The sequence below is a fragment of the Hypanus sabinus genome, chromosome 4 (assembly GCF_030144855.1).
Source record: "Hypanus sabinus isolate sHypSab1 chromosome 4, sHypSab1.hap1, whole genome shotgun sequence".
NCBI lineage: Eukaryota > Metazoa > Chordata > Chondrichthyes > Myliobatiformes > Dasyatidae > Hypanus > Hypanus sabinus.
This window is the reverse complement of record NC_082709.1, coordinates 67,774,108-67,797,667: the sequence shown is the minus strand read 5'-3', so window position 1 is coordinate 67,797,667 and position 23,560 is coordinate 67,774,108. Positions and strand designations below refer to the sequence as shown.

Below are 23,560 nucleotides of genomic sequence, written 5' to 3'. Positions count from 1 at the left end.
TTTGGCTCTTCTGCACACCTGCCTGCTAGTAGTCAGTGCTCACCAACCCGACAGACGCTCACCCCTTTACCACCACGGCCCACACAGACTAACATCGTACCTGGGCGTGGTTCACCCAGTGTAGCCTTCTGGATGACCAGAGGGACGCTCTCCTGGTTCTCTTCCACAGCGTAGATGCTGATGTTATACAGGACGCCGGGGGAGAGGTCGGTGAGGGTCAGGTTGGTGCTGGTGCTGGGCAGGATGATCTCCGTGCTGGCTCCTTCCACAGACGGCGTGTACACCACCCGGTAACCTGCAGAGTGAAGCCCAGATAATCCGTCAGCCACACCATAAGCAATACGGTTCCTCTTTCAGTGAAACTATCAGCAACTCCCAGTACTCCCTCTGCTACCTTCTGTTTTCACTCCTTTCTAATTCTGACCTCAAACATTAAATGTATTTCTTTCTCCGTAGATGCTGTCCATCTAAAAGATTATTTCCACCATCTTCAACTGGCTCCTGCTCCTGCCTATTCCTTCCTTTCACCTCCCATTTAATTAAAAACGTCTTAAGAGCAAATAAGTTCAAAATGTCTTTTGAGCCGGGGGTTTCGGGCTGCGCAACAGCTGTGGGCATCACTGTATTCCTCAGTTCTGTCAAGACATGCGGGGAATTGGAACGGTGACCTCCTCCTCCCCGTGGACACAAGGGAAGCTGGGAAGTCACGCAAAACACTCAACAGAACCTCAGCGCTACTTAGTCCTGGCGGCAAACTGCTCATCTGAAGTTCTTAGCTGGCCTCCTAATTAAGGTGCACCCCCGTAAAACTTGCACTTGGATTAAAACAAAGGCTCTTTTTGAAATGTAGTTGATACTTGTGGTATTGCAATGGTTAAATTATTGGGATTCAAAACCCAAAAACCTGTGCAATTCAGAAATAGAGTTCAAATCTGAAATTTTACTTAAGTGAAAAATAAATCTGGTCACTCATGATGATCACTACTAAAACTAACAGATAGTTGTCAGTCCCACCTTTTTCACTTACATCCTTCAGGGGAACAAAGTTGGCTATTGTTACCTGGTCTGATCTATATGTCATCCAGAGCACGCTCCATGTGGTTGACTTTTGATGCCCCTAGGAGGCCACTCAGTTCTAAAGTCATTTGGTATGGGCATTAAGCACTAGCTTTGATACCAAGAAAAAGGTAAAGGAACAGTTATTATCCCAGAATTTAAAACAAATAATTTACACTTTTCTTCTTGTATCTCAGAACAGATCCCACTATCTCTAAACAGCTCCATCCTGTTGTTTCAAATATTGTACACAAAGGTCAAGGTACCTGTGATTGGGGCTTGAGGACTGGACCAACTGACAGTAATGGAGGACTCATCAACTTTGTCCACATTGTAATCAGTGGGAGTGTCCGGTGCTGTGAGGAAAGGCAGAGGGTTATTGAATAAATTGAGAAATATTACTGCTTGTGCAAAAGAGCTGTCCCCCGAGACGGTGACCGACCTGTCGTGGGCGTCTTTCTTAGAATCAGTTTCTCTCCATCTTCAGAAATTTCATAAACATTCACAATGTATTTGCGTCCTGGCAGCAGATTGGGAATAGTAACAGATGTGGCTGTGCTTGCAACATCTGGAAGTCAAATGGGAAAGATTGTTAGAAGAAAAACCCATCCTGCCATGGCTTCCCAATATCCTACATAAATCTGTACAGTCCAGCAGCTCTACTGTAAAGCTCTTGTCCATATTTTCAACTCTGCAAGTCTCACCCTTCCCTATCTGCAGCCTCCTCAACACCCCTCAAGTCTCCAACAACTTTTGGAGTAATCTGGTGTATCATCTTGACTGGCATCAGTTTGTATTGATCACCATAGAAAACATCTTGGCAATCATTCTGCCTGTGACCCACAAGAGACTGCCGAGAGTTGAGGACACAGCTCAGCACTTCATGGGAACTAGACCTCCTCTCTGGACTCTGTCTGCACTTCTTGCTGTTTTGCTAAAGCAGCCAGTATAATCAAGACCCCACCCAACCCGCATATTCTCTCTAATCACACTCGCCCATCAAGCAGAAGATGCAAAAAGCTTGAAAGCACGTAACAACAGGCTCAAGGGTATCTTCTATCCTAGTAATGAACATCTCATAGTACATCAAGATGAACCCAACCTCACCTCGTCATGGCCTTGCACCTTATCAACTCTCTGCACTGCACTTTCTTTGTAACTGTAACACTTAATTCTGCTTTGTTATTGTCTTCCCTTGTACTACCTCAATGCACTGTTGTAATCAACTGTCCCATGTGAAAAGTGTGCAAGTCAAGTTCCTATGCTCTACCTCAGTACATGGGATAATACTAAACCAATTTAGTGCTCCTCCAATTCTAACCTCTTGTGCATCCAAATTTATTTTAAGCTTCATCATTGGTAGCTGCTATGGTCCTGAGCTTGGGAATTCCCTCCCTAAACATCTCCACGTTCCCTTTCCCCTTTAAAGTGATTCTTAATACCTGCCTCTTTGACCCTGTGTTTGGTCAGCAGCCATAACCCCATTACATCCGAATTAAGAGTGCACTATTAGAACAAGTCATTGTGGTGTCGGCCGGGCCAGTGGCACTGCCAGACCCTCCCCATGCAAGATCGGCCGCGAGCTGAACCCATTCATTCTGGCTATGATTCTGGGAGGAACAGTCTACTGCCACGCCTGCTCCCACTCCATACCAGGTGGTGAAACAACCACTGCTGCTCTCTGATAGACGGTCTGAAGGGAAACAGTTTTGAACTCCAATGCAGGGAATGGACAGAGAACTCCTGCTTCTATGGTAATGCCACTCACGGGTAGATTTTACAATGTGGCATTAAACTGAGGGGCAATCAGCTCTCTCAGGTAGATATAAATGATGCCAAATAGTAAAGGAAAGCTCCAAATGAGATCCAAGCTGATGTTTACTCATCAATCATCATTACTACAACAGACTCCTAGTCATTATCACTGCCTACTGAAGGCTTAGTAACTTGGTGAAGACATTGGCTACACTCCAGTTATACTTCAATGAGATCGATCAATACGACTTTCCCTTTCAGATGCTTCCTGCAGCAAGGGGTTGTGTCAAGGTCAGAATCTGAACATAACCCCTTGCCCTCCTGCCATCCTGCCAGTCTGTCCTGTCAAGTTCACTCAGCTACTAGCTCATCTGTAACAGAAGTCAAGCTCCCATCTGATTCAAAGCAGGCAGGCGCCCCTTCAATCCAGACCACCAGCCCATTGGCCTGTCAGCTAAGACTGTCGAGGGCCCAATGCTCCAGCAAGCATTGCGTCAGTGTCACGATAGCTCGGTCACGCCTTCCTCTGTTATGCAGTTACCCTTCCAAATGAGGGAAAAGAACCCCCCCTCCCCCCCCCCCCCCAGAACACAGACCTAAAGAAGCCTGGAGAGGCATCAGGGCAGGGGCACTGGCAACGGGTGGGAGGGTGAGGATCAGGTGAGCACTGGAGGAGGGTTCACCCTTCTGAGGAGACCTGTGGGGGAGTGCAAGAGTTCACTGAGGAAGAGCCAGACACAATCCTGACCCTTGGCACCACCTGCGTGGAGCTTTCACCTTCTCCCTATGACCATGCCAGCTTTCTCCAGGTCCCCAGTTTCCTCCCACATCCCTAAGGTATGCAGGTCTGCAAACTGCCTTTACTGGGTAGAGCGGAATAATCTTGGGTGGGGGTGGGTGTATGTGGTGGGGAGAACAGAATGAGACAATATACTGTAGAATTCATACAAAAATGGGTTCTTTACTGGGTCAGCATAGACTGAAGGGGGGCGGTATGCTGAAGACGTCAAGACCATGAGACATAGGAGCCGAATTAGGCCATTCAACACATCGAGTCTGCTCTGTCATTCCATCAAGGCTGAATTATCATCCCTCTCAACCCCATTCTCCTGCTTTCTCTCTGTAAGCTTTGACACCCTTATTGATCAAAGATCTATCAACATGCACATTAAACATACTCAGACGTGGCCTCCACAGCCATCCGCGGCAATGAATTGCACAGATTCACCACCCTCTGGCTGAAGAAATTTCTCCTCATCTCTGATCTAAAGGGATGTGATTTATTCCGAAGAATCTGTTTTAGTTGTGTTTGAATTCCATCTCACCGGTCTTCACTTCATAAATCGAGGGGAGTACCCAAGCAGACACCTCATGCCCTTCCCTCGATACCGGCTCGTGCCTGCACAGCGCCATAGGTGGGGACAACGACCAGACTTACCCAGGTACCGGGGCTCAGCATCGTCCTCACTGAGCTCGTACTTGATCCGGAAGCCTGACACCATGTTAGAGGCAGATGACCAGGACACAACGAAACTGCTAGAAGTGACCTCCGTGATGGATTCAGAGTCCGATGTTTCAACAATCCGGTTTTCCACATCACTCACATCTGTGATGCCTGGATAGTCAGTTGCTGGAGAGGGGAGAGAAAAAAAACAAAACACATTAAGACAATAGCTTAAGGTTGAGAATCTGTCAGAACCTCGCTGGGTTATGGTTACGAGGCCTGGCCTGCGTCCTCCTGAGCAGAGATGATGATACGACTGAGGTGAAAGATCACAGAAGCTGCAGACGCTGGAAACCTGCAACATAAGCAGAAACTGCTGGAAGTGTGCAGCAGTTTAGGCAGCATCCATGGAAAGAGAAACAGAGTTAATGCTCTGGAGCCAGGGAAAAGGCTTCTGCTTTGGGCTTCATTGAAGTCTACCAATTGAGCCCTGAAGTTGGCTAATTAGATCGGGGGAGAAGACACAGCATTAAAAATTGAGACAGCCATTTGAAAGTGGTGCAGAATCCTTGAAAGAAGAGTAACAGAAATCCTGACATCTAAACATGGAAAACCTACAGCACAATACAGGCCCTTTGGCCCAAAGCTGTGCTGAACATGTCCCTACCTTAGAAATTACCTAGGGTTACCCATAGCCCTCTATTTTTCTAAGCTCCATGTACTTTCAAGGAGTCTCTTAAAAGACACTATCATATCCGCCTCCACCACCGCCACCGGCAGCCCATTCCATGCACTCACCACTCTATGCAAAAAAAAACTGACCCCTGACATCTCCTCTGTACCTACTCCCCAGCACCTTAAGCCTGTGTCCCGTTGTGGCAACCAGTTCAGCCCTGGGGAAAAGCCTCTGACTATCCACATGATCAATGCCTCTCGTCATCTTGTACACCTCTATCAGGTCACCTCTCATCCTCCTTCACTCCAAGGAGAAAAGGCCGAGTTCACTCAACCTATTCTCATAAGGCATGCTCCCCAATCCAGGCAACATCCTTGTAAATCTTCTCTGCACCCTTTCTATGGCTTCCACATCCTTCCTGTAGTGAGGGGACCAGAACTGAGCACAGTACTCCAAGTGGGGTCTGACCAGGGTGCTACATAGCTGTAACATTATCTCTCTGCTCTTAAACTAAATCCCATGGTTGATGAAGGCCAATACACTATACGCCTTCTTAACCACAGAGTCAACCTGTGCAGCTGCTTTGAGTGTCCTATGGACTCGGACCCAAAGATCCCTCTGATCCTCCACACTGCCCAGAGTCTTACCATTAATACTCTATATATTTGACCTACCAGGGTGATGCTGATCTCTCCCTGGCCTTCTGTCAACTGGATAGACTCTTGTTGGGCATGGATATACAAACAATAAATTTAACCATGGGACGGTTAGACCACATTACAATAGCTGTTGAGTATCCTACACAAAGATTCCCACACATCACACCTATGCCATCAACAGCTCAAATTAAGACCAGGGTCTGGTGCTTATTTAGTACCATTTTTTCAGGGGTTTGGTTGATGGTGCAAAGCGGGCCACTGTCGACTGGAGGGTGCCCCTTCTCACCTCTCTCCTTGTCCAGGACATTCATGAGTGTGATTGCATGCTCATTCGGTGCAATATTTCAAGCGGGGCAAAGGAGAGGGATGTGCAGGGCCATACTAGAGAGTGGGCCTCGACACAGGATGGGGAGGGGCTGCGGTGAATGATAACGTGATCTCTTCACTCGCTCCCGCAGTTAAGTCACAACAAGATAGACAGGCAGATACAGGACCTTTGCAGACCCAATATCCCCACTCTGTAACTCCGGCAAAAAGGCTGGAGGAGGGGTAGGGGTAAGAGGAAGTGCTCCCCCCCCCAACTAGATCTGTACTTACGAGATGCAATAGTTGAGAATTCGAATGGGATGGTGTCTCGCTGGCCATAGTGGCTGATGCTGATCAGTTGGCCTTCGTAGATGAGGCCTGCCTTCAGGCCATCGATGGTGTAGGAGTGCACGTTGCCTGGAATGGTCACGCTGCGCCACTGGACCCTCGAGTTTTTCTGTTCAAAACACACACACACACACACCAGTCAGGTTAGAGGTTGGCCTCAGGCAATGTGAGTGTGCACGTTTGGTGTGTGTGTGTGCATGTTTGGGGTGTCCATATGCACGCGCGCTGATCTGCTGAGTGTGTACGTGTGTGCGGATCTGCTGAGAGTGAATGCCTGTGTGTGTGTGCACACACGCATGTGGATATGGGTGTGCACGTGTCTGGATGTGGTGTGTGTGCGCGTGTCTGTGCACGAGTGCAGCACTAGCGAGATTCGAGAAGATTTGGTAAGTCACCAAAGACGTTAACAAATTTCTACAGATGTACTGCGAAGAACATTCTGACTGGGTGCATCAGTGCCTGGAACGGAGGGGCCACTGCACAGGATCAGAATAAGCCGCAGAGTTGTAAACTCAGCCAGTCCCTCATGAAAACTGGCCTCACCAAAAACCAGGCCATCTTCAAAAGGTGATGCCTCAAAAAGGCGGTATCCATTGAGGACCCCCAATACCCAGGACGTGCTCTCTTACTGCTACCGTCAGAGCGGAGGCAGAGGAGCCTGAAGATACTCACTAGACATTTCAGGAGCCGCTTCCACCCCTTTGCCATCAGATTTCTGAACAGACAATGAACCCCATGAACATCTCACTTGTTCTGCATCATTTTTATACATTTCTTACTGTAATTTATAGTATTTTTATGTGGGCACTGTGCTGCTGCCATCAAACTAATTTCATGACATATGTCAGTGATATCAAATCTGATTCTGATTTGATTTTGTCTGCATGCTTGTGTGTGTAGAATGCGTGCAGGTATTTGCACAAGTACACAATCTACACCCTTGTAAATATACCGCATGCAGATACGAGCCGTAATCAATACGCAGACCCATGTCCATGCATGCACACTGACTGCCACAGTGTGCCTGGATCTCTCTGCAGTCTACCAACGGCCAGCCCAGACCACGTAACTGCTCCACATTTTTAAATGGTTAACAAGGTTTTTCCAATCTCATTTCTGCTCACCAGCTGGTCAGGTGCCAAATCACAAGCTGTTTCAGACTAGTAAATTATTGCAGAGCTGCCGAGGGGCTTTTTATAAAAAATTTGTCCAGTGGGAAGCATGCAATCAGGATGCAATTACTAGCAATCCCTTTTTTTTGTGCATAAATGGTTACTTTTTCAGTCTCCTGACTTATTCCAAATGATAAATACTCCTCTGGTTCTTGGACGTTTCTTCAAAACTATCCAGCTATACTCTGGAGGTCAATCTGACACTTTGTCCAGGTTGTTGAAGCTCACACATAAGCCCCAGTGGGGGAGAGGGGGGGCACCAGAGTGTTCACACTCACTTGTTCCCTTATAGCAGGAGCCACTAAATATTGGGGGACAAAGAAATGGCAGACAAACTAAATGAGTATTTTATGTCAGTCTTCACCATGGAGGACACAAGCAGTACGCGAGACATTCGACAGAGTCAGGGGGCAGAAATGTGTGTAGATGCTGTTACTAAGGAGAAAGTTCTTGGGCAGCTGAAGGGTCTGAAGGTAGGTAAGCCACCAGGACCAAATGGACTAGCTGAGGCTGAGGAGATTGTGGAGGTATTAGTAATGATCAAGAATCAAGAGATTCAGGAATGGTTCCAGAGGAATTGAAATCTGCAACTGTCACTCCATTCTTCAAGGGAAGGAGGGAGAATCAAGGAAATTACAGGCCAATTAGCCTGAATTCAATGGTTGGGAAGAGTCCATTATGAAGGATGAGGTTTCAGAGTTCTTGGAGTCACAAGGGGAAATCTTGCCTGACAAATCTACTGGAATTCTTTGAGGGAAGAACAGGCAGGATAGACAAAGGAGAGTTAGTGAGAGTCAGAAGACTTTTGACAAGGTGCTGCACATGAGGCTGATAAACAAGGCAAGAGCCCATGGTTTTTCCAGGAAAGATACTATTATGAATAGAAGATTGGCTGACTGGCAGAAAGCAAAGAGTGGGAATAAAGGGGGGCTTTTTCTGGTTGGCTGCCAGTGACAAGTGGTGTTGGGACTGCTTCTTTTCATGTTATGTCAATGGTTGGGATGACGTTATGGCTTTGTTCCCAAGTTTTCAGTTGATACAAAGAGGGGCAGGTAACATTGAGGAGGCAATGAGTCTGCAGAAGGACGTGGACAGATTGGGAAGAGTTTGATCATGCACTTTGGTAGGAGTAAAGGCATAGACCATTTTCTAATTGGGGAGACATTCAAATATCAGGAGTGCAAAGGTAGTGGGGAGCCCAGGATTCCCTAGAGGTTAACTTGCAGGAAGGTAAATGCAATGTTGGCATTCACTTTGAGACGACTGGAATACTAGAGTATAGATGTAACATTGAGGCTTTATACAGCTTTGTTTAGACTGCACTTGTGAGCAATTTTGTATCACTTATCTAAGGAAAGACGTGCTAGTACTGGAGAGGATCCAGAGGAGGTTCACTGGAATTATTCTGGGAATGTAAGAGGTGCGTTTGATGGCTCTGGGCCTGTACTTGCTGGAGATTAGAAGAGGAATTTTGTTAGCCAAAGGGTAGTGTATCTCTGGTATGTATGGTCACAGATGGCTGTGGAGGCCAAGTCATTGGGTGTATTTAAAGTGTAGGTTGATAGATTTTTCATTAGTCAAGGTGTCAAAGGTTGTGGGCAGGAGAATGGGGTCGAGAAGGGTAATAAATCAGCTGCGATGGAGTGGTTGTGCAGACTCGATGGGGCAAAAGGGCTAATTCTTCTCCTATGTCTTCTGGTCTTACGGCAGAGTGAGAAGTTAATTCTCTAAAACAGAGACATCACCTACTTTGCTGTACCCAAGACAGACCTGTAGGGGAGTCAAAGTCAAAGTAAATTTATTGTCAAAGTTACCACAAACTACCTCGAGATTCTTTTCTTACAGGCATTTACTAAGAAAAATGATTCAGGAGCTTGATGGTTTGTAGGGTCATAACTATTCCTGAATCAGGTGGTGTGGGATCTAAGGCTCTTGTATCTCCTGCCTGATGGCAGTAGCAAGAAGAGAGCATGGCTTGGATGGTGGGGGTAGGGAGGTCTTTGATGATATGATGGATGCTGTTTCCCTGTGGCAGAGTCCCTTATAAACGTGCTTAATGTTGGGAAGCTTTGCCTGTGATGGTCTGGGCTGTGTCCACCATTTTTCCATACCTGGGCATTACTGTTTCCATACTAGGCAGTGATGCATTCAGTTAGCATTCTCTCCACAAACTATAGAAGTTTACCAAAGTTTCAGGTGACATGCCAAGTCCATGCAAACTTCTCAGAAAATGGAAGTGTTGTCGGATGCCTTCTTTGTGATGGTGTTCACATGCTAGTCCAGGACAGAGCCACTGATATGATAATGCCAGGCAACTTAAACTTCACTTCAGATCAAGTAACGAGGAACTCACACCTCTGCAGGGTTCACAACCACTCTGGGCATCTTTGATCTCAGGTTAGTAGAGGACCAGGAGAACACATCAGAGAAGATGTGGTCGCGTGGCCATTTTGCAAGTGGATGAGGTTTCAGGTGGTAGGCCACTGGGGAGAGGCTGTCTTGGTTTTAAAAGTAGAACAGGCATCAAAAGAAACCTCAGAGATGCGGAATCTTTTGGCATGTGGTAAAGGCCTGTCTTAGGTCTTAATTTCCAATGTGTGGGCCTTCAAGTTGTAGCACACTTGGCTGCCTCTGGTGGCTCCTGATTATATGCCAAGCCCGAGCAGGAAATAACAAGTCCTTTACTGTGAATGGCTTGAGCAATGGAACATTGTGTAAGCTTCATCCTGTTTCCTCCAAGCTGGCCAGCCCTTCTGTGCAGCGACCCTTGAAACCAAAGGGCAGGCTGACTGTGTCAGGAGGGAGGGATGGAGGGGGCAGTCTATCATCAAGCAGAGGGTGTTGGAGCCTGCAGTGTGCTACCTGAGGAGGTGGTCGAGGCAGAGACACTCATAACAAGTACTTGAATCGTCAAGACAGAAAGAACTATTTACCTAATGCAGGAAAATGGGATTTGTGTATTGCCCAAGCTCAAGAGATTCTGTAGATGCAGATATGACAAACAGCTGGAGGAACCCAGCAGGCCAGGCAGCATCTATGGAGAGGAAGCCAGCTGATCTTTCAGGCTGTGTAGGGTCTTCATTAGATCCTTCATCTGGGGCTGTTCATTAGTGAAGGGTGTCAGCCCAAATGAGTTTATTCAGCATTTTATTAGTGTATGGCAACATGGACGGGCTAAATAGTTTGTTTCTGTTCCTCCAGTTCTACGGCTCTGCAGAACAGCATAAATTAAACTCGATAATGTTCATGATTTCAGCCTGAAGTCATGGGTGGGTGGGTGTTGGGTGGCGAATTCTTTCAGCTTCCATGCATTACTTCTCATGTTTCAGGAATCTGCGATACACTCGGGACAGGTCTGGCCTGCCCTGCTTGCCACATGAAAGTGAACCGGACTAGCAGGATAAATAAACCTGGTGAGCTTGAAGCACCGGGGAACGGCTTTTAGGCAAATTTTGTACAACCGACCCATGGTTACAAAGCCATACTGAGAACCCAAAAGTTTGTTAGCTGAAATCCACACTGCGGTAAAATAAATTCAATGAGCTGGGTAAATTGTGGGCTGTTTTAAATGACTGTGAAACCCTGTGGACTTCTGCACATAAAAAATTAAGAGGCACTAGCTTACTAATTAAAGTCCAGGCTCCTCCTGTGTTTGCATCCAGGTAAAAGAATGTGGCTTTCATAACCTCAGGGTATTTAAAGAGATTTAAAGCCAACAGAGTGCTTCATTCTACCAGATAATAGTTAAAGGTCCCACTGATAACAATGTGATATTGATTTGAGAGAACTCTACTGCTCGTTAAACTGTCCATGGGCTCTCAGCTCTCTGTCATGCCAACATCATATTTGAAAGTCACATCTCTGATATAGCATTTCATAATAAGGACAGCACTGCCAACTGGATTACTTCACACTCTTGTTGTTACTGTTGCTTGTGTTGTGCTGCTTGAACATTCTTTGACCCCCAAATTCTCACCATTCAACTTTTGTCCAATTTGGTTTAGCTTTCCAAATTGCATCCCTTCACACTTTTGGCAGAATTAAATACCATCTGCCATTCCTTTGTCCTCTTTGGGCGTGTTGGTCGCCAACACAAATACATATATTAATATTAATACATATTACAAATATATAATACAAATTCAAATAAATATGAATTGGAACCTTTGGCATGCTCACTACCCATCACAGAAACTTACAAAAAGTAACTTCACGTCCTGAGAACAAGGTGTAGATCTTCCTTCCTAGTACACATCTACTGGCCCCAGAGCACAGCAAGGATACAACTGCAGGCAATTGTGTTTTTTTGCAGATAGTGGTTAATTATTTCCCCAGGCTCCAACCTTTTTAAATGATCCTCTTCTCTCCAGGAATTTTGCACTAGTTAACATGTCAAGGAAAGGACCCAGGGGGCTTTCACACCAGCTAATGCACTGTGCAAAGGACATAATGATCTCAGTGCCCTGGATGTGTTAAAGAATTTGTCTGGGAGTAGAGCTTTGCTTTGTAAGCGCCTTTGCTAGTTCAACGGCACATGGAATGCAGCTTGAGGGGCAGGCAGAGCGGTCTGGCCACTGTTAGATCTTCTGCCACAGATAAAAGAAGAACTCAGCAAGCCTGGCAGCATCCGTGAGAAAAGAGTAGCCAACGTTTTGGGCCGAGACCCTTCATCAGGAATGGGTCATATCTACCAAAACTTCTCTCCAATGACTTCATTCATGCACCAACATTTGGTGTCAGACGTGGGATACCTTCATGTGACCCATCGTGTGCCCAGTGATATTAGCAGTCTAAGTGGGTGAATATTTTTAAAATTAGCACTCAAGACCTGGATATGTTCATGTTAGTGGTACACAGGAAGATGAGTAATCACAAACGCGAAGAGCTGAGCTGGTAGATATAAAGGGGTGTGTGTGTGTGTGTGTGTGTGTGTGTGTGTGAGTGTGAGTGTGAGTGTGAGTGTGAGTGTGAGTGTGAGTGTGAGTGTGAGTGTGAGTGTGAGTGTGAGTGTGAGTGTGAGTGTGAGTGTGAGTGTGAGTGTGAGTGTGAGTGTGAGTGTGAGTGTGTGTATGTGCGTGTGTGCGTGTGTGCGTGTGTGCGTGTGTGCGTGTGTGCGTGTGTGCGTGTGTGCGTGTGTGCGTGTGTGCGTGTGTGCGTGTGTATGTGTGTGTGTGTGTTAATTTAGAGAGACAGAGCCACCAGTTGCAAAGGGTGGTTACCGACGATTCGGGACGCCAGCATGTACTCGTTCCAAGAGCTGCATTTTAGCATACGCATTTTACGAGTGTGATGTACAGCAGGCAGCATGAGTTTAGACACATAAAAGTGGCAAATTGTGGAGTACGTACTCCGTCGAGTGCATACTGTTTCCAACTTGTATCTGTCATTTACGTTTTGCGTAGTGTGGGAATTGGTGTGGAGATATTTCTGGGAGGGGTTTCACCCAGATGTATCTGTCAGCACATTAAATGATGAGTAGGGCAGGGCCAAGGAGACCTTTCCCAGAGAGGGTCTCAGTACGATGCCAGCTCTATCTTGCTTTGTCGAATGAAGAGGCTGCTTCATAGCTACCAGCACTTTTCTCCAGTGGCTTCATTCATGCAATAGGGAAGCACAGCCTAAAGGCTGTTACTTGCCGAAGGACAAGACAATCAAGGACAGCAAAGATCCTACACTGGTATCAATCACTGCAGGTTTACTTACAGGCCTCCAGCGCAGGATGTAGCTCTTGATGTGAACAGAGTTTGGTGGGTTCCATTGAATAGGATGCGAATTGGTCAGGTTCGCCATTTCTGTGATTATCACTTGCACAGGTCCAGTTCCTGAAGGACAATTTACAATGGCCGAAAATTCACTTCACATGTTAAATTTCACAAAATATGCGTGTTATGTTAAACCTGATTCTGAGTTAGAATAACAGAGTCCAAATAAAGACAGAAGCTTGCTGCTCAGACCAGCTGGTCTATTTCACCATGCATCATTTTCTGCTCTTTATTTCCCCAGCCCCCACCCCCAATTACACAGTTGATTTAAGAATTTCCTTTGATTTATGAAGCACACCATCTCTCATGGAGGAACTCAGCAGGTCAGGCAGCATCAATGGAGGCGAATAAATAGTTGACATTTTGAGCTGAGACCCTTCAGCAGGACAGTCCTCTCCGTAGATGCTGCCAAACCTTCCGAGCTCCTTGTGTGTTGCTCTTCATTTTCAGCAGTACAGGCCTTTTGGGCTAGAATATGCCAAGTTTTATCCTCCCCTGGGATCAGATTAACCCTTCCCTCCTACAGTGCCCTCCATTTTTCTAACATCCATGTCCCTATGAGCAGTTAGCGATGGTGATGCTGAAGTTTCTGTTGCCTTTCTAATTGGTCTGCATTACTGTGTCTGATCAGAGTGCCGACCCGACACCTCAGCAATCCGCACGCTACCATTATCCCACTCCTCCCCACCTGGCCTACTTGCACTCGGGCATAGGGTCAGAGCGTGGAAACCAGTCCTTCTGCCGAACTCATACATGGCCAACAAAGATGTCCATCAAACCAGTCACATTAGACTGTGTTTAGCACATTCCCTTCAAAGCCTATCCACGTACTGCCCATTATTGCATTTTGTTTATTGTTAAATTTGATTCAGAAGGACTGAGAACTGCAAGATCCTCACTGACTTGAACCTAGGCATGTTGAAGGATGCTTACTTTCTAAGTCCTTCCGGAGACAAGCCACCTCGTGTCCAGATTACCAATGGCCCGCTGGGGGCCAATTCCTTCTTCATGCATTGACACAGTGATTAACATGCCTGTAACGTGGCCCAGGGAACCGCAGTGATAGGCCAGCACAGCAAAAACTTTGTCCCAAGTGCCTCACTGTCCCTACAGTCCGCACCAAGACTAGAGAATGTGCAGGTTATTTAGTGGCAGTCTCTTGGCCAATATTCACACCTCGCTGTGGCAGGACTGATTGCAGCAGAGTCTTCCTTTGGCCATCCATAATGGATCTACACAAAGCATCCTGAGCCTACAACTCCCCCGTTACGGGATAGTGACATCATCAGGTCCTCCGTTCACAGCCCGCCCGCACATACAAACTTTATGGTATTCTCAAAGATGTGAAAGCACATCCAATCCAGATTAGTGGGTTCTTGGCAGAGCTTGCTGGGCCATAATGATAAAAAAATTTTGAGGACTTCCCCAGGGAAAGCGATAAAAATGTTCTACGCTGCCAAGTTGGATAAATCAACTAGATTAGGAAGGGCGATTGCCAACAATTAAATGTCCTCTCTCCGTGTGACTGGGATTTTCCATTGAACAGCACAAACAATGAGCAGTCTTGCTTCTCTGCTAGCAGTGGGCAGGAAGAACAAGAGGACATTGTGCATGTTGACCTGTAAAGAGCAGAATGCAGAAGGCACGGCATCGCTCTTTGAAAGACGCAACTGAGATTTGGCTGGAGGGCAAACTGACCTCCTTCTGCAGTGCAAGCTTCTGTTATTTTCCCTCTGCTGGTTTATAAGTAGAGGCTGCCAGGAAGGAGAGGCAGATGTCAGGGCAAAATTGCAGTCAGTTGGATGAGTAGCATTGTAAAAGGGGGGCAAAACTGAAAAAGGGTGAACAGATACAGGGCTGGAAATGATATATTAAAGCAGCTAATCTTGTGGCACAGTTATGAGATTGGCAGGAAGAAGATTATAATTAGAAGCTGAATATCCAAGGATACATATTGTATCGTAAGGACAGGCAAGTAGGCAGAGGGGGTGGTGTGCATCTGTTTGTATAAATTGAAATCAAATCATCAGAAAGAGGATTAGAAGATGTAGACTCCTTGTGGGTAGAGTTAAGAAATGGCAAGGGTAAAAAGATCGTGATGGGAGTCATATGCAACCTCCAAACAGTAGCTAGAATGTGGGACACAAATTACAACAGGAGATACATAGAATAGTACAGCACATTACAGGCCCTTCAGCCCACAATGTTGTGCCGACCTTCAAACCCTGCCTCCCATATAACCCCCCACCTTAAATTCCTCCATATACCTGTCTAGTAGTCTCTTAAACTTCACTAGTGTATCTGCCTCTACCACTGACTCAGGCAGTGCATTCCACGCACCAATCACTCTCTTGAGTAAAAAGCCTTCCTCTAATATCCCCCTTGAACTTTCCACCCCTTATCTTAAAGCCATGACCTCTTGTACTGAGCAGTGGTGCCCTAAGGAAAGAGGTGCTGGCTGTCCACTGTCTATTCCTCTTAATATCTTGAATACCTGTATCATGTCTCCTCTCATCCTCCTTCTCTCCAAAGAGTAAAGCCCTAGCTCGCTTAATCTCTGGTCATAATCCATACTCTCTAAACCAGGCAGCATCCTGGTAAATTTCCTCTGTACCCTTTCCAATGCTTCCACATCCTTCCTATAGTGAGGTGACCAGAACTGGACACAGTACTCCAAGTGTGGCCTAACTAGAGTTTTATAGAGCTGCATCATTACATCGCATCTCTTAAACTCTATCCCTCGACTTATAAAAGCTAACACCCCATCAGCTTTCTTAATTACCCTATCTACTATGAGGCAACTTTCAGGGATCTGTGGACATGTACCCCCAGATCCCTCTGCTCCTCCACACTACCAAGTATTCTGCCTAAGTTATACCTTCAGTTATCGTGTGTTATGTGTACTACTGTGCTTTACACTCTGGGGTTCGGAGAAAAGTCATCTCATTTCTATATACGTTATATGGTTATATATGTTATATACATGTATATAGTTAATAAACTTGAAAAGGCAGGTCAGAAGGTCAATGTTATGATAGTGATGGGGGATTTCAATATGTAGGTAGAATGGGAAAATCAGGTGGGTGCCGGATCTCAAGGGAGAATTTCTAGAATGCCCCTAAACTGTTTTTTTAGAGCACCTTTTGGTTAAGCCCACTAGCGGTCAGCTATTCTGGATTGCGTGTTGTGTAATAAACCGGATTTGATGAGGGAGCTTATGGTAAAGGAACCTTGAGAGGCAGTGACCATCATATTGCAGAATTCACACCACAGTTTAAGAGGGAGAAACTAAAGTCAGATGGATCAGTATTACAGTGAAGTAAGGGCAAATACAGAGGCGTGAGAGAGGAGCTGGCCAATGTTGACTGGAAGGAGACACAGGCACCAATGATGGCACAGCAGCAATGGCTGGAGTTTTCAGGAGCAATTCGGAAGGTGCGGGATAGATACATCCCAAAGAAAAAGTATTCTAAAGCAAGATGTTGTAACCATGGCTGGCAAGTCAAAGTCAACATAAAAGCCAAAGGGAAGGCATACAACACAGCATAACTTAGTGAGAAGTTTGAAGGATTACAAAACTTTTAAAAACCGACAAAAGGCAACTAAAAAGCCATAAATGAGAGAAAAAGGTGAAATATTAGCTAGCCAATACTATCAAAGAGGATACCAGAAGTTTTTCCCCCAGATATATAAAAGATAAAAGGAAGGAAGTGCAGACACTGGACCACTGGAAAATGACGCTGGAGATAGTAATGGGGAACAAAGAAATGGTGGACAAACTGAACAAGTATTTTGCATCAGTCTCCATTCACTGTGGATGACACTAGTAGTATGCTGGAAGTTCAAGAGCGTCAGTGGGCAGAAGTGAGTGAAGTTGCCATGACTAGGGAGAGGTGCTTGGGAAACTGTCAGGTCTTTAAGATAGTTAAGTTACATGGACCAGATGGTCTACACCCCAGGGTTCAGAAGATATTGTGGAGGGATTAGTAGTGATCTTACAAGATTAACTATATTCTGAAAAATTGCAAATGTCTCTCCACTGTTAAAGAAGAGGGAGGCAGAAGAAAGGAAATTACAGGCCAGTTAGCCTGATCTCAGTGGTTCAGAAGGTATTGGAGTTGATTATTAAGGTGGTTTCGGGCTATTTGGAGCACATGATAAATTAGGCCAAAGTCAGCATGGTTTCCTTAACAGAAAATCTTGCTAGACAAATCTGTTGGAATTAACAAGCAGGATAGACAAAAGAGAACCAGTGGATCTTGTGTTCTAGGATTTTCAAAAATATTTGCCAGGATGCCACACATGAGACTGCTTAACAAGGCCCCATGGTATTTCAGGAAAGATACTAGCATGATAGATCAGTGGCTGATTGGCAGGAGGCAAAGTGTGGGAATAAAAGGAGCCTTTTCTGATTGGCTGTTAGTGACTAGATGTGTTCTTCAGGGGTCAGTGTTGAGAATTTTCTTTCTAGATTACATGTCAATGATTTGGATGATGGAATGGGTGGCTTTGTGGCCAAGTTTGCAGATGATACAAAGATCAGTGGAGGGGCAGGTATCGTTAAGAAGCAGAGAGTCTGTAAAAGGACTTAAGACAGATTAGGAGAATGGGAAAAGAAGTGTCAGGAGGTGTATAGTCATGCACTTTGGTAGAAGGAACAAAAGCATACAAGTAGACTGTTTTCTAAACTGAGAGAAAATTCAAAAAAATTCAAGGTTGCAAAGTCCTTGGGAATCCTTTGTAGGATTCCCTGAAGGTCAATTTGCACGTTGAGTCAGTGGTGAGGAAGGCAAATGCAATGTTAGCATCAATTTTGAGAGGACTAGAATATAAAAGCAAGGCTTTTGAGCAATTTTGAGGCTTTATAAGGCACTGGTGAGGCCCCATTTGGAGTGCTGTGCAATTGTTGGCCCTTATTTAAGAAAGGATGTGCTGATACTGAAGGGGGTTCAGAGGAGGTTCACAAGAGTGATTCTATGAATGTAAGGATTATCAGATGAGGAGCGATTGATGGCTCTGGGCCTTTACTTGCTGGGATTCAGAAGAATGAGGGGGGGATCTCATTGAAATCTACTGAATATTGGAAGGCCTAGTTAAGAGTGGATGTGCAGAGGTTGTTTTCTGTGGTGGGCGAGCCTAGGACAAGAGGGCACAGCCTCACAATAGAGGGATATCCATTTAGAATGGAAATGAGGAGGAATTCCTTTAGTCAGGGAGTGGCGAATTTTTGGAATTCATTGCAGCTGTGGAAGAAAAGTCATTGGGTGTACTTAAGGCAAAGTTCGATAGGTTCTTGATTAGTCAGGGAGTGAAAGGTTGCAGGGTGAAGGCAGGAGAATGGGGTTGGGGGATTAGATCAGCTATGATGAAATGATGGATCAGACTCCATGGGATGACTGGCCAAATTTTATGTTCTTATCAAGGATCAACTTTTAGATTTGACATTTATTCTCTCAGGAATTCAGTGCTTTTAAGAGTCCAAGTTGAAATGAAGCCATCTGGCAGCTCAAGACTCTGGCTGACCTCTAGTTTAACCCAATTTATCCATCTTTGTATCTTGGTCCAGCAGTCTTAACCTTCAATTCTTCCTTTGAAGGCAGATAGTACCCCTGTAAATAAACAATCATTTCCTAACAGGTCTCTTAAAATTCAGTCAATTCAATGGAATTGAAGTGTGGGGAGAGTAAATTTCATCCAGTGATCACCACTGCTTACCAATGAACCTGATCTCATGAGGAGATAGGCCACCGGCATGAGCAACTGTGCACACACACACATCCAGGGTCTCTGCTCTCAGCCAAGTCAGCGAAGCTCCCTCTATACCATCCCATCACACTCCCAGGGTTAGACACAGAGTGAATATCTCTCTGCAGCAGCTGTTCCCAACCAGGGATCCACTGACCTCTTGTATTGGTCCACATTGGAAACTCCTGCTCCACACCAGCCCGTCCCATCACATCCTCCCAGGGTGATACAGAGTAGAGCTCACTCTACACTCCCCCATTACACACTCTGAGGACCAGACACAGAGTGAAGCTTCCTCTATGCTGTTCCATAATTCAGTTGATAGCACCGTCCCTTCCGAGTGAGATGGCAGCAATATTTCACTCGCCCCTGGAGCTGAGCACGGGGCTCCGCACAGCCAGATCTGAGTAATGGACCACGTTGCCAGCGGCCGAGACAATCTTGCTGAGAGACGGTTATTTTGATGCTGGTTAGCTGGTGAGACAGCAAAACAACAATGTGGAGGTCTCCTACTGGACCTCTGCAGATTTGACCAATTGCCTTTAACATGACTCAGCACCTCATGTAATTTCTGAGCAAGAAGCAAGCTACATTATTTTTCAGGGCTGTGCACCCCTACGTGAGAGACACCTCCTGAGGAAACCATGCCTTGTTGCCCAGAACATTCACCATAGAGGGAAGAGGGAAACTTCTATCCCACGAACTTTCACCACAGTTCCCTACACACCTCTCCTCTCACCCAAAGCCATTCAGCCCAGATCCCTATTACATCCTACACCACTCAGTACTCCGTCAATACCTGTCCCAATCCCTCGACCCAACAGTCTCTCCAAGGCTGTGACCTTCCAACCTTAACTTATCTCCAAACCTGATCACATATTTCCCGTCTACCCCATCTTGGGTCAAATTTAGGCCCAGTAGCCCCTCCGGACCTGGCTTTAGTGCTGGTGGCTCACTTGGTCACTGAAGCACAACTGCATTCTACAGCCTGCACAGAAAACCTGCGTCTCTCCCAGTTACTTTGTGACCCTCAGACTGAGCAGCAAGCACTGGCCTGTGACCACCCACACCTTTCTTGAGATCTTTTAAGCCCATCTGAAAAATGAGATGCCCTCCCAAACAAGGTACCGGCAGTAGGTTGGCATGGGTCCGGAATGAGTCACGGTCCCGTTTATACGAACACATAAGTCAGAGCAGCACCACCATTCCAAGGCTAAATCACTCGGCTAAATCAATCGTTGCTTTGTAAAAGAGTCCTCAATTTTCTTGGGTCAGTGAACACAGGGGTCAGCCAGGGTTCTTATCCTTGACCATCATCCAGCGACTCTTGCTGGGCACTGGGTCAAAGTTCAACACTGGGCACATGCTTACCTCTTTCTGAGTTCTCTGGTTCACAGGTCCATTCACCAACTCCCCGGCCGTGACACTGGCACAAATAATGGATGCCATTGAGATACTTGGGGAACGAGTCGCCGATCTGGTAAAACTGGCCTGTCTCGGTGTCCTGGCACTGATCTAGATAGAGAGTGGGGTAGTGGTTGGAACAGCCAGACACAAGGTCACAGACAGCACACCAGCAGGCCACTCAGTGGCAAGTGTTTTCTCTCAACACGCCCCCTCCCACCTCCTTCACCATAACATTCACTCCAAGTTCTCCACCTTCCCCGTAACCCCTCAGTCGTATTCTCCAGAATCAGGTTCACTATCACTGACCCATGTCATGAAATGTGTTGCTTTGTGGCAGCAGTACTGTGCAAAGCATAAAACATACTATAAATTACATACATACAGAATGTGTATGTCTGTGTGTGTGCGTGTCTTCAGACTCCCTGATGGTAGAATTGAGAAGAGGGATCTTCAGACTCCTGTACCTCCTCCCTGAAGGTAGTGTTGAGAAGAGGGATCTTCAGACTCCTGTACCTCCTCCCTGAAGGTAGTGTTGAGAAGAGGGATCTTCAGACTCCTGTACCTCCTCCCTGAAGGTAGTGTTGAGAAGAGGGATCTTCAGACTCCTGTACCTCCTCCCTGAAGGTAGTGTTGAGAAGAGGGCCTCAAGCACTCCACGCATTTTCATCACTCTTACAGTAAAATAGCTTCTCCAAAATTACTCATTTTATTTACCTGGACTTCCAATTTTAGCTTGCCACGCAAGTTCGGAACCCAAACAGTCTGCATGTCTGAAATGTGGTCATCCGGCAATATAGTTAAATAAAAACACAGACAGGCCAAGGGCAACATATCGTGAATCTAATTCATTTCACTCACTACTGCTGTGAACCTCACTCGCACACCTATGGAAAATCCTTCTCGCTGGTCTCTCTGACATAGGCTGTACACAAGATGGATGATTGTAACCTGGGGAGGACCTGCACTAACTTCTATCCAGTCACCTCTCAGCTGTCACTTTAGCAAAGCTGGTGACCCAGTGCTGCCCTGCAGCTCGTGGCCAGGGCTCAGTGCCGTTCTGGTGGAGCGTCCACATTCTCCCTGTGAACGCTTGGCTTCCCCCCACATCCCAAAAGTGTGCAGGTTGGCTGGTTAATTGCCTGTACTGAAGATGAGCTGCAGAACCCGGGGTGAGATGACGGGAATAGGCCATCAGATTGCTCTGTGTACAACCGAATGGTCTCCTTCACCATTACATGGAAATGTCAAATACACTGAATCTTCCCTCTTCAACATGGTTTTGTAAATTCAGTCTCCAATAAGATCATGAAAAGGCACCATTTTCAGATCAGGGCGCAGTCTTGCCCGCTGAAACCACTGGAGCGCTCAGTTTACTTATGACAGGAAAGCGAATGCCAGGAGGATTTAACCTCAATCCAGACTCACCACAAAGTGAAAAAACATAAGGGAAACAAAAAAGCACAAAAACTTGCTCAGCTCCACTTTTAACTGGGATTATGCCTGAAATCATCTGCACATTTGACAACGTTGTATAGTATTACACTTAGTACCCTGATCCCACATATTTGGGCATGCCTGGGCTTTGCCGCAGGCTTCGAGGACTCACGCCCAGCCGTGTTGAGTGTAACACTGTGCAAAATCTGTGCTGCACACCGAGGGACAAGGGGAGGGGTAGCACGAGCCAGCAGGAAGCGGGTACAAAGAGGAGATTCCCTGCTTCTGCTCGCAGAACAATTGTGTTGCACTTGTTTCAATATGTGCAAAGTTAAAATCAGAGCTGTGTTTGCTAAAAGGTTCACCAGCTGCCTGCAACGTGGTGCTGGTGATGCATTCTAAGGGGAATTCATTCAGATTTGGAATGAAAGTTCAAAAGGATTTCAGCAGTCTACCACTTCCTTGGCAGCACTTTGCTTTGAAATAGGGGCTTGATTTATGACTGGAAGAGGAATTAACCTCAGCTAGCTGTCGTTTACAAGTAGGGGAAAGCTGGTAATCAAAGGAGGCCAATTGAGCTTAATTGGCAGGAGATTCTGGTCTGGGGGTATGGGGGGTGGGAACGAGGAGAAACCTTTTTTTCTACTCTGCTGGTGTTCAATAATTAGGAATGCATTAATTAAGAAGATGGTGCCCCACACTCTCACCTCTTTCCAACTACTGTCCCTCAAGCCCTCTCCAGGCTCAGCACAAGCCGTTTCTTCTCTCATTCTCTACCCCGCACAAACCCGTTAGCCTCCCAACTCCCCTTCCTGGGTCCTGTGCCGACAAGCCGGTCGCAACACACCGTTTTGGCAGACCTTCTCGGAAAAACACATGCACCCCCTTGCCTATGCAACCACCTTGAAATCTCTCTCTCCAAAAGTTCTCTCAACCAGGTGCCAGGGCAGGGTATGGGTTAGAATAACACTTCACAGCACCAGCGTTCCAAAGGTCAGTGAGCAATTCCTGCTGCCGTCTGTAAGGAGCTTGTTCTCCCCATGACCGCACAGGTTTCCACCGGGCGCTCCGATTTCCTCCCACACTTCAAAGGGTTAGGGGTAGGTAGTAAGTTGTGGGTATGCTATGTTGGTGCTGGAAGTGTGGCGATACTTGTGGGCTGCCCCCAGGGCCCAGTCAAACTGTGGTGGCTGTTGATGCATTTCACTCTGTTTCTTGATGTTACTGGCATATATATTGGCACAGCAACGTCAGAGGTGTAATGCCACAGTGCATGTGGCTCGTAGTTTTTCTCTGGTATGCTGTCTGTTCTGTGTACACTGCTTGTTTGGGTTACTGTTGAAGATAAGAGATAGGAGAATTGTATCCCATCCAATTAGGATGGCCGGATTTAGGAGAGGTTTCTCTGGTGAGAGATACGAAGGTTGGGGTTGGGGATTTTGAGAGAGTTGAAGAGAGGAGATGCTGGGGAGAAGAGGTCGTAGGACTCGACCCGGAGTGGGGCCATCACGCGATGAGTCCCGGGGAGATTGAAGGAGGATCAATGGTGGGGAAATTGTGAGCTCCAACTTGTGTACATTAGACCGTTTCATTAAAATGGGCCCTTTTATATTTTTGCTTTCTCTTTACTAACCCTTTAGTCAAATTAAGAATTATAAAGCTAAATCGTTTAATTGTATGCAGTGTACTGTGTTATTTCGTGGTGCTGATTTGTAACAGGGTAACACATCACGCAGTGTCCACACAAACAGGGGGTTTCTGGGATTTGTGCTTCGATCTCCCACGTTTGGCAGGGC

The 23,560-nt window shown here is 46.2% G+C and overlaps 1 protein-coding gene across 2 annotated transcripts in view; it reads right to left on the bottom strand.

Moving 5' to 3' along the window:
* LOC132392859 (fibronectin-like) overlaps nucleotides 1-23,560 on the bottom strand; it is a 96,060-nt gene that overhangs the window by 51,425 nt on the left and 21,075 nt on the right. For both annotated transcript variants that reach the window (XM_059967350.1, XM_059967351.1), the window contains exons 12-18: nucleotides 20,295-20,438; nucleotides 13,120-13,238; nucleotides 6,188-6,353; nucleotides 4,250-4,441; nucleotides 1,499-1,624; nucleotides 1,323-1,412; nucleotides 101-295 (exon numbers count right to left, since the gene is read on the bottom strand). In XM_059967350.1, coding sequence (XP_059823333.1) covers nucleotides 101-295; nucleotides 1,323-1,412; nucleotides 1,499-1,624; nucleotides 4,250-4,441; nucleotides 6,188-6,353; nucleotides 13,120-13,238; nucleotides 20,295-20,438 — 1,032 coding nt within the window. The remainder of the gene's footprint in view (nucleotides 1-100; nucleotides 296-1,322; nucleotides 1,413-1,498; nucleotides 1,625-4,249; nucleotides 4,442-6,187; nucleotides 6,354-13,119; nucleotides 13,239-20,294; nucleotides 20,439-23,560) is intronic.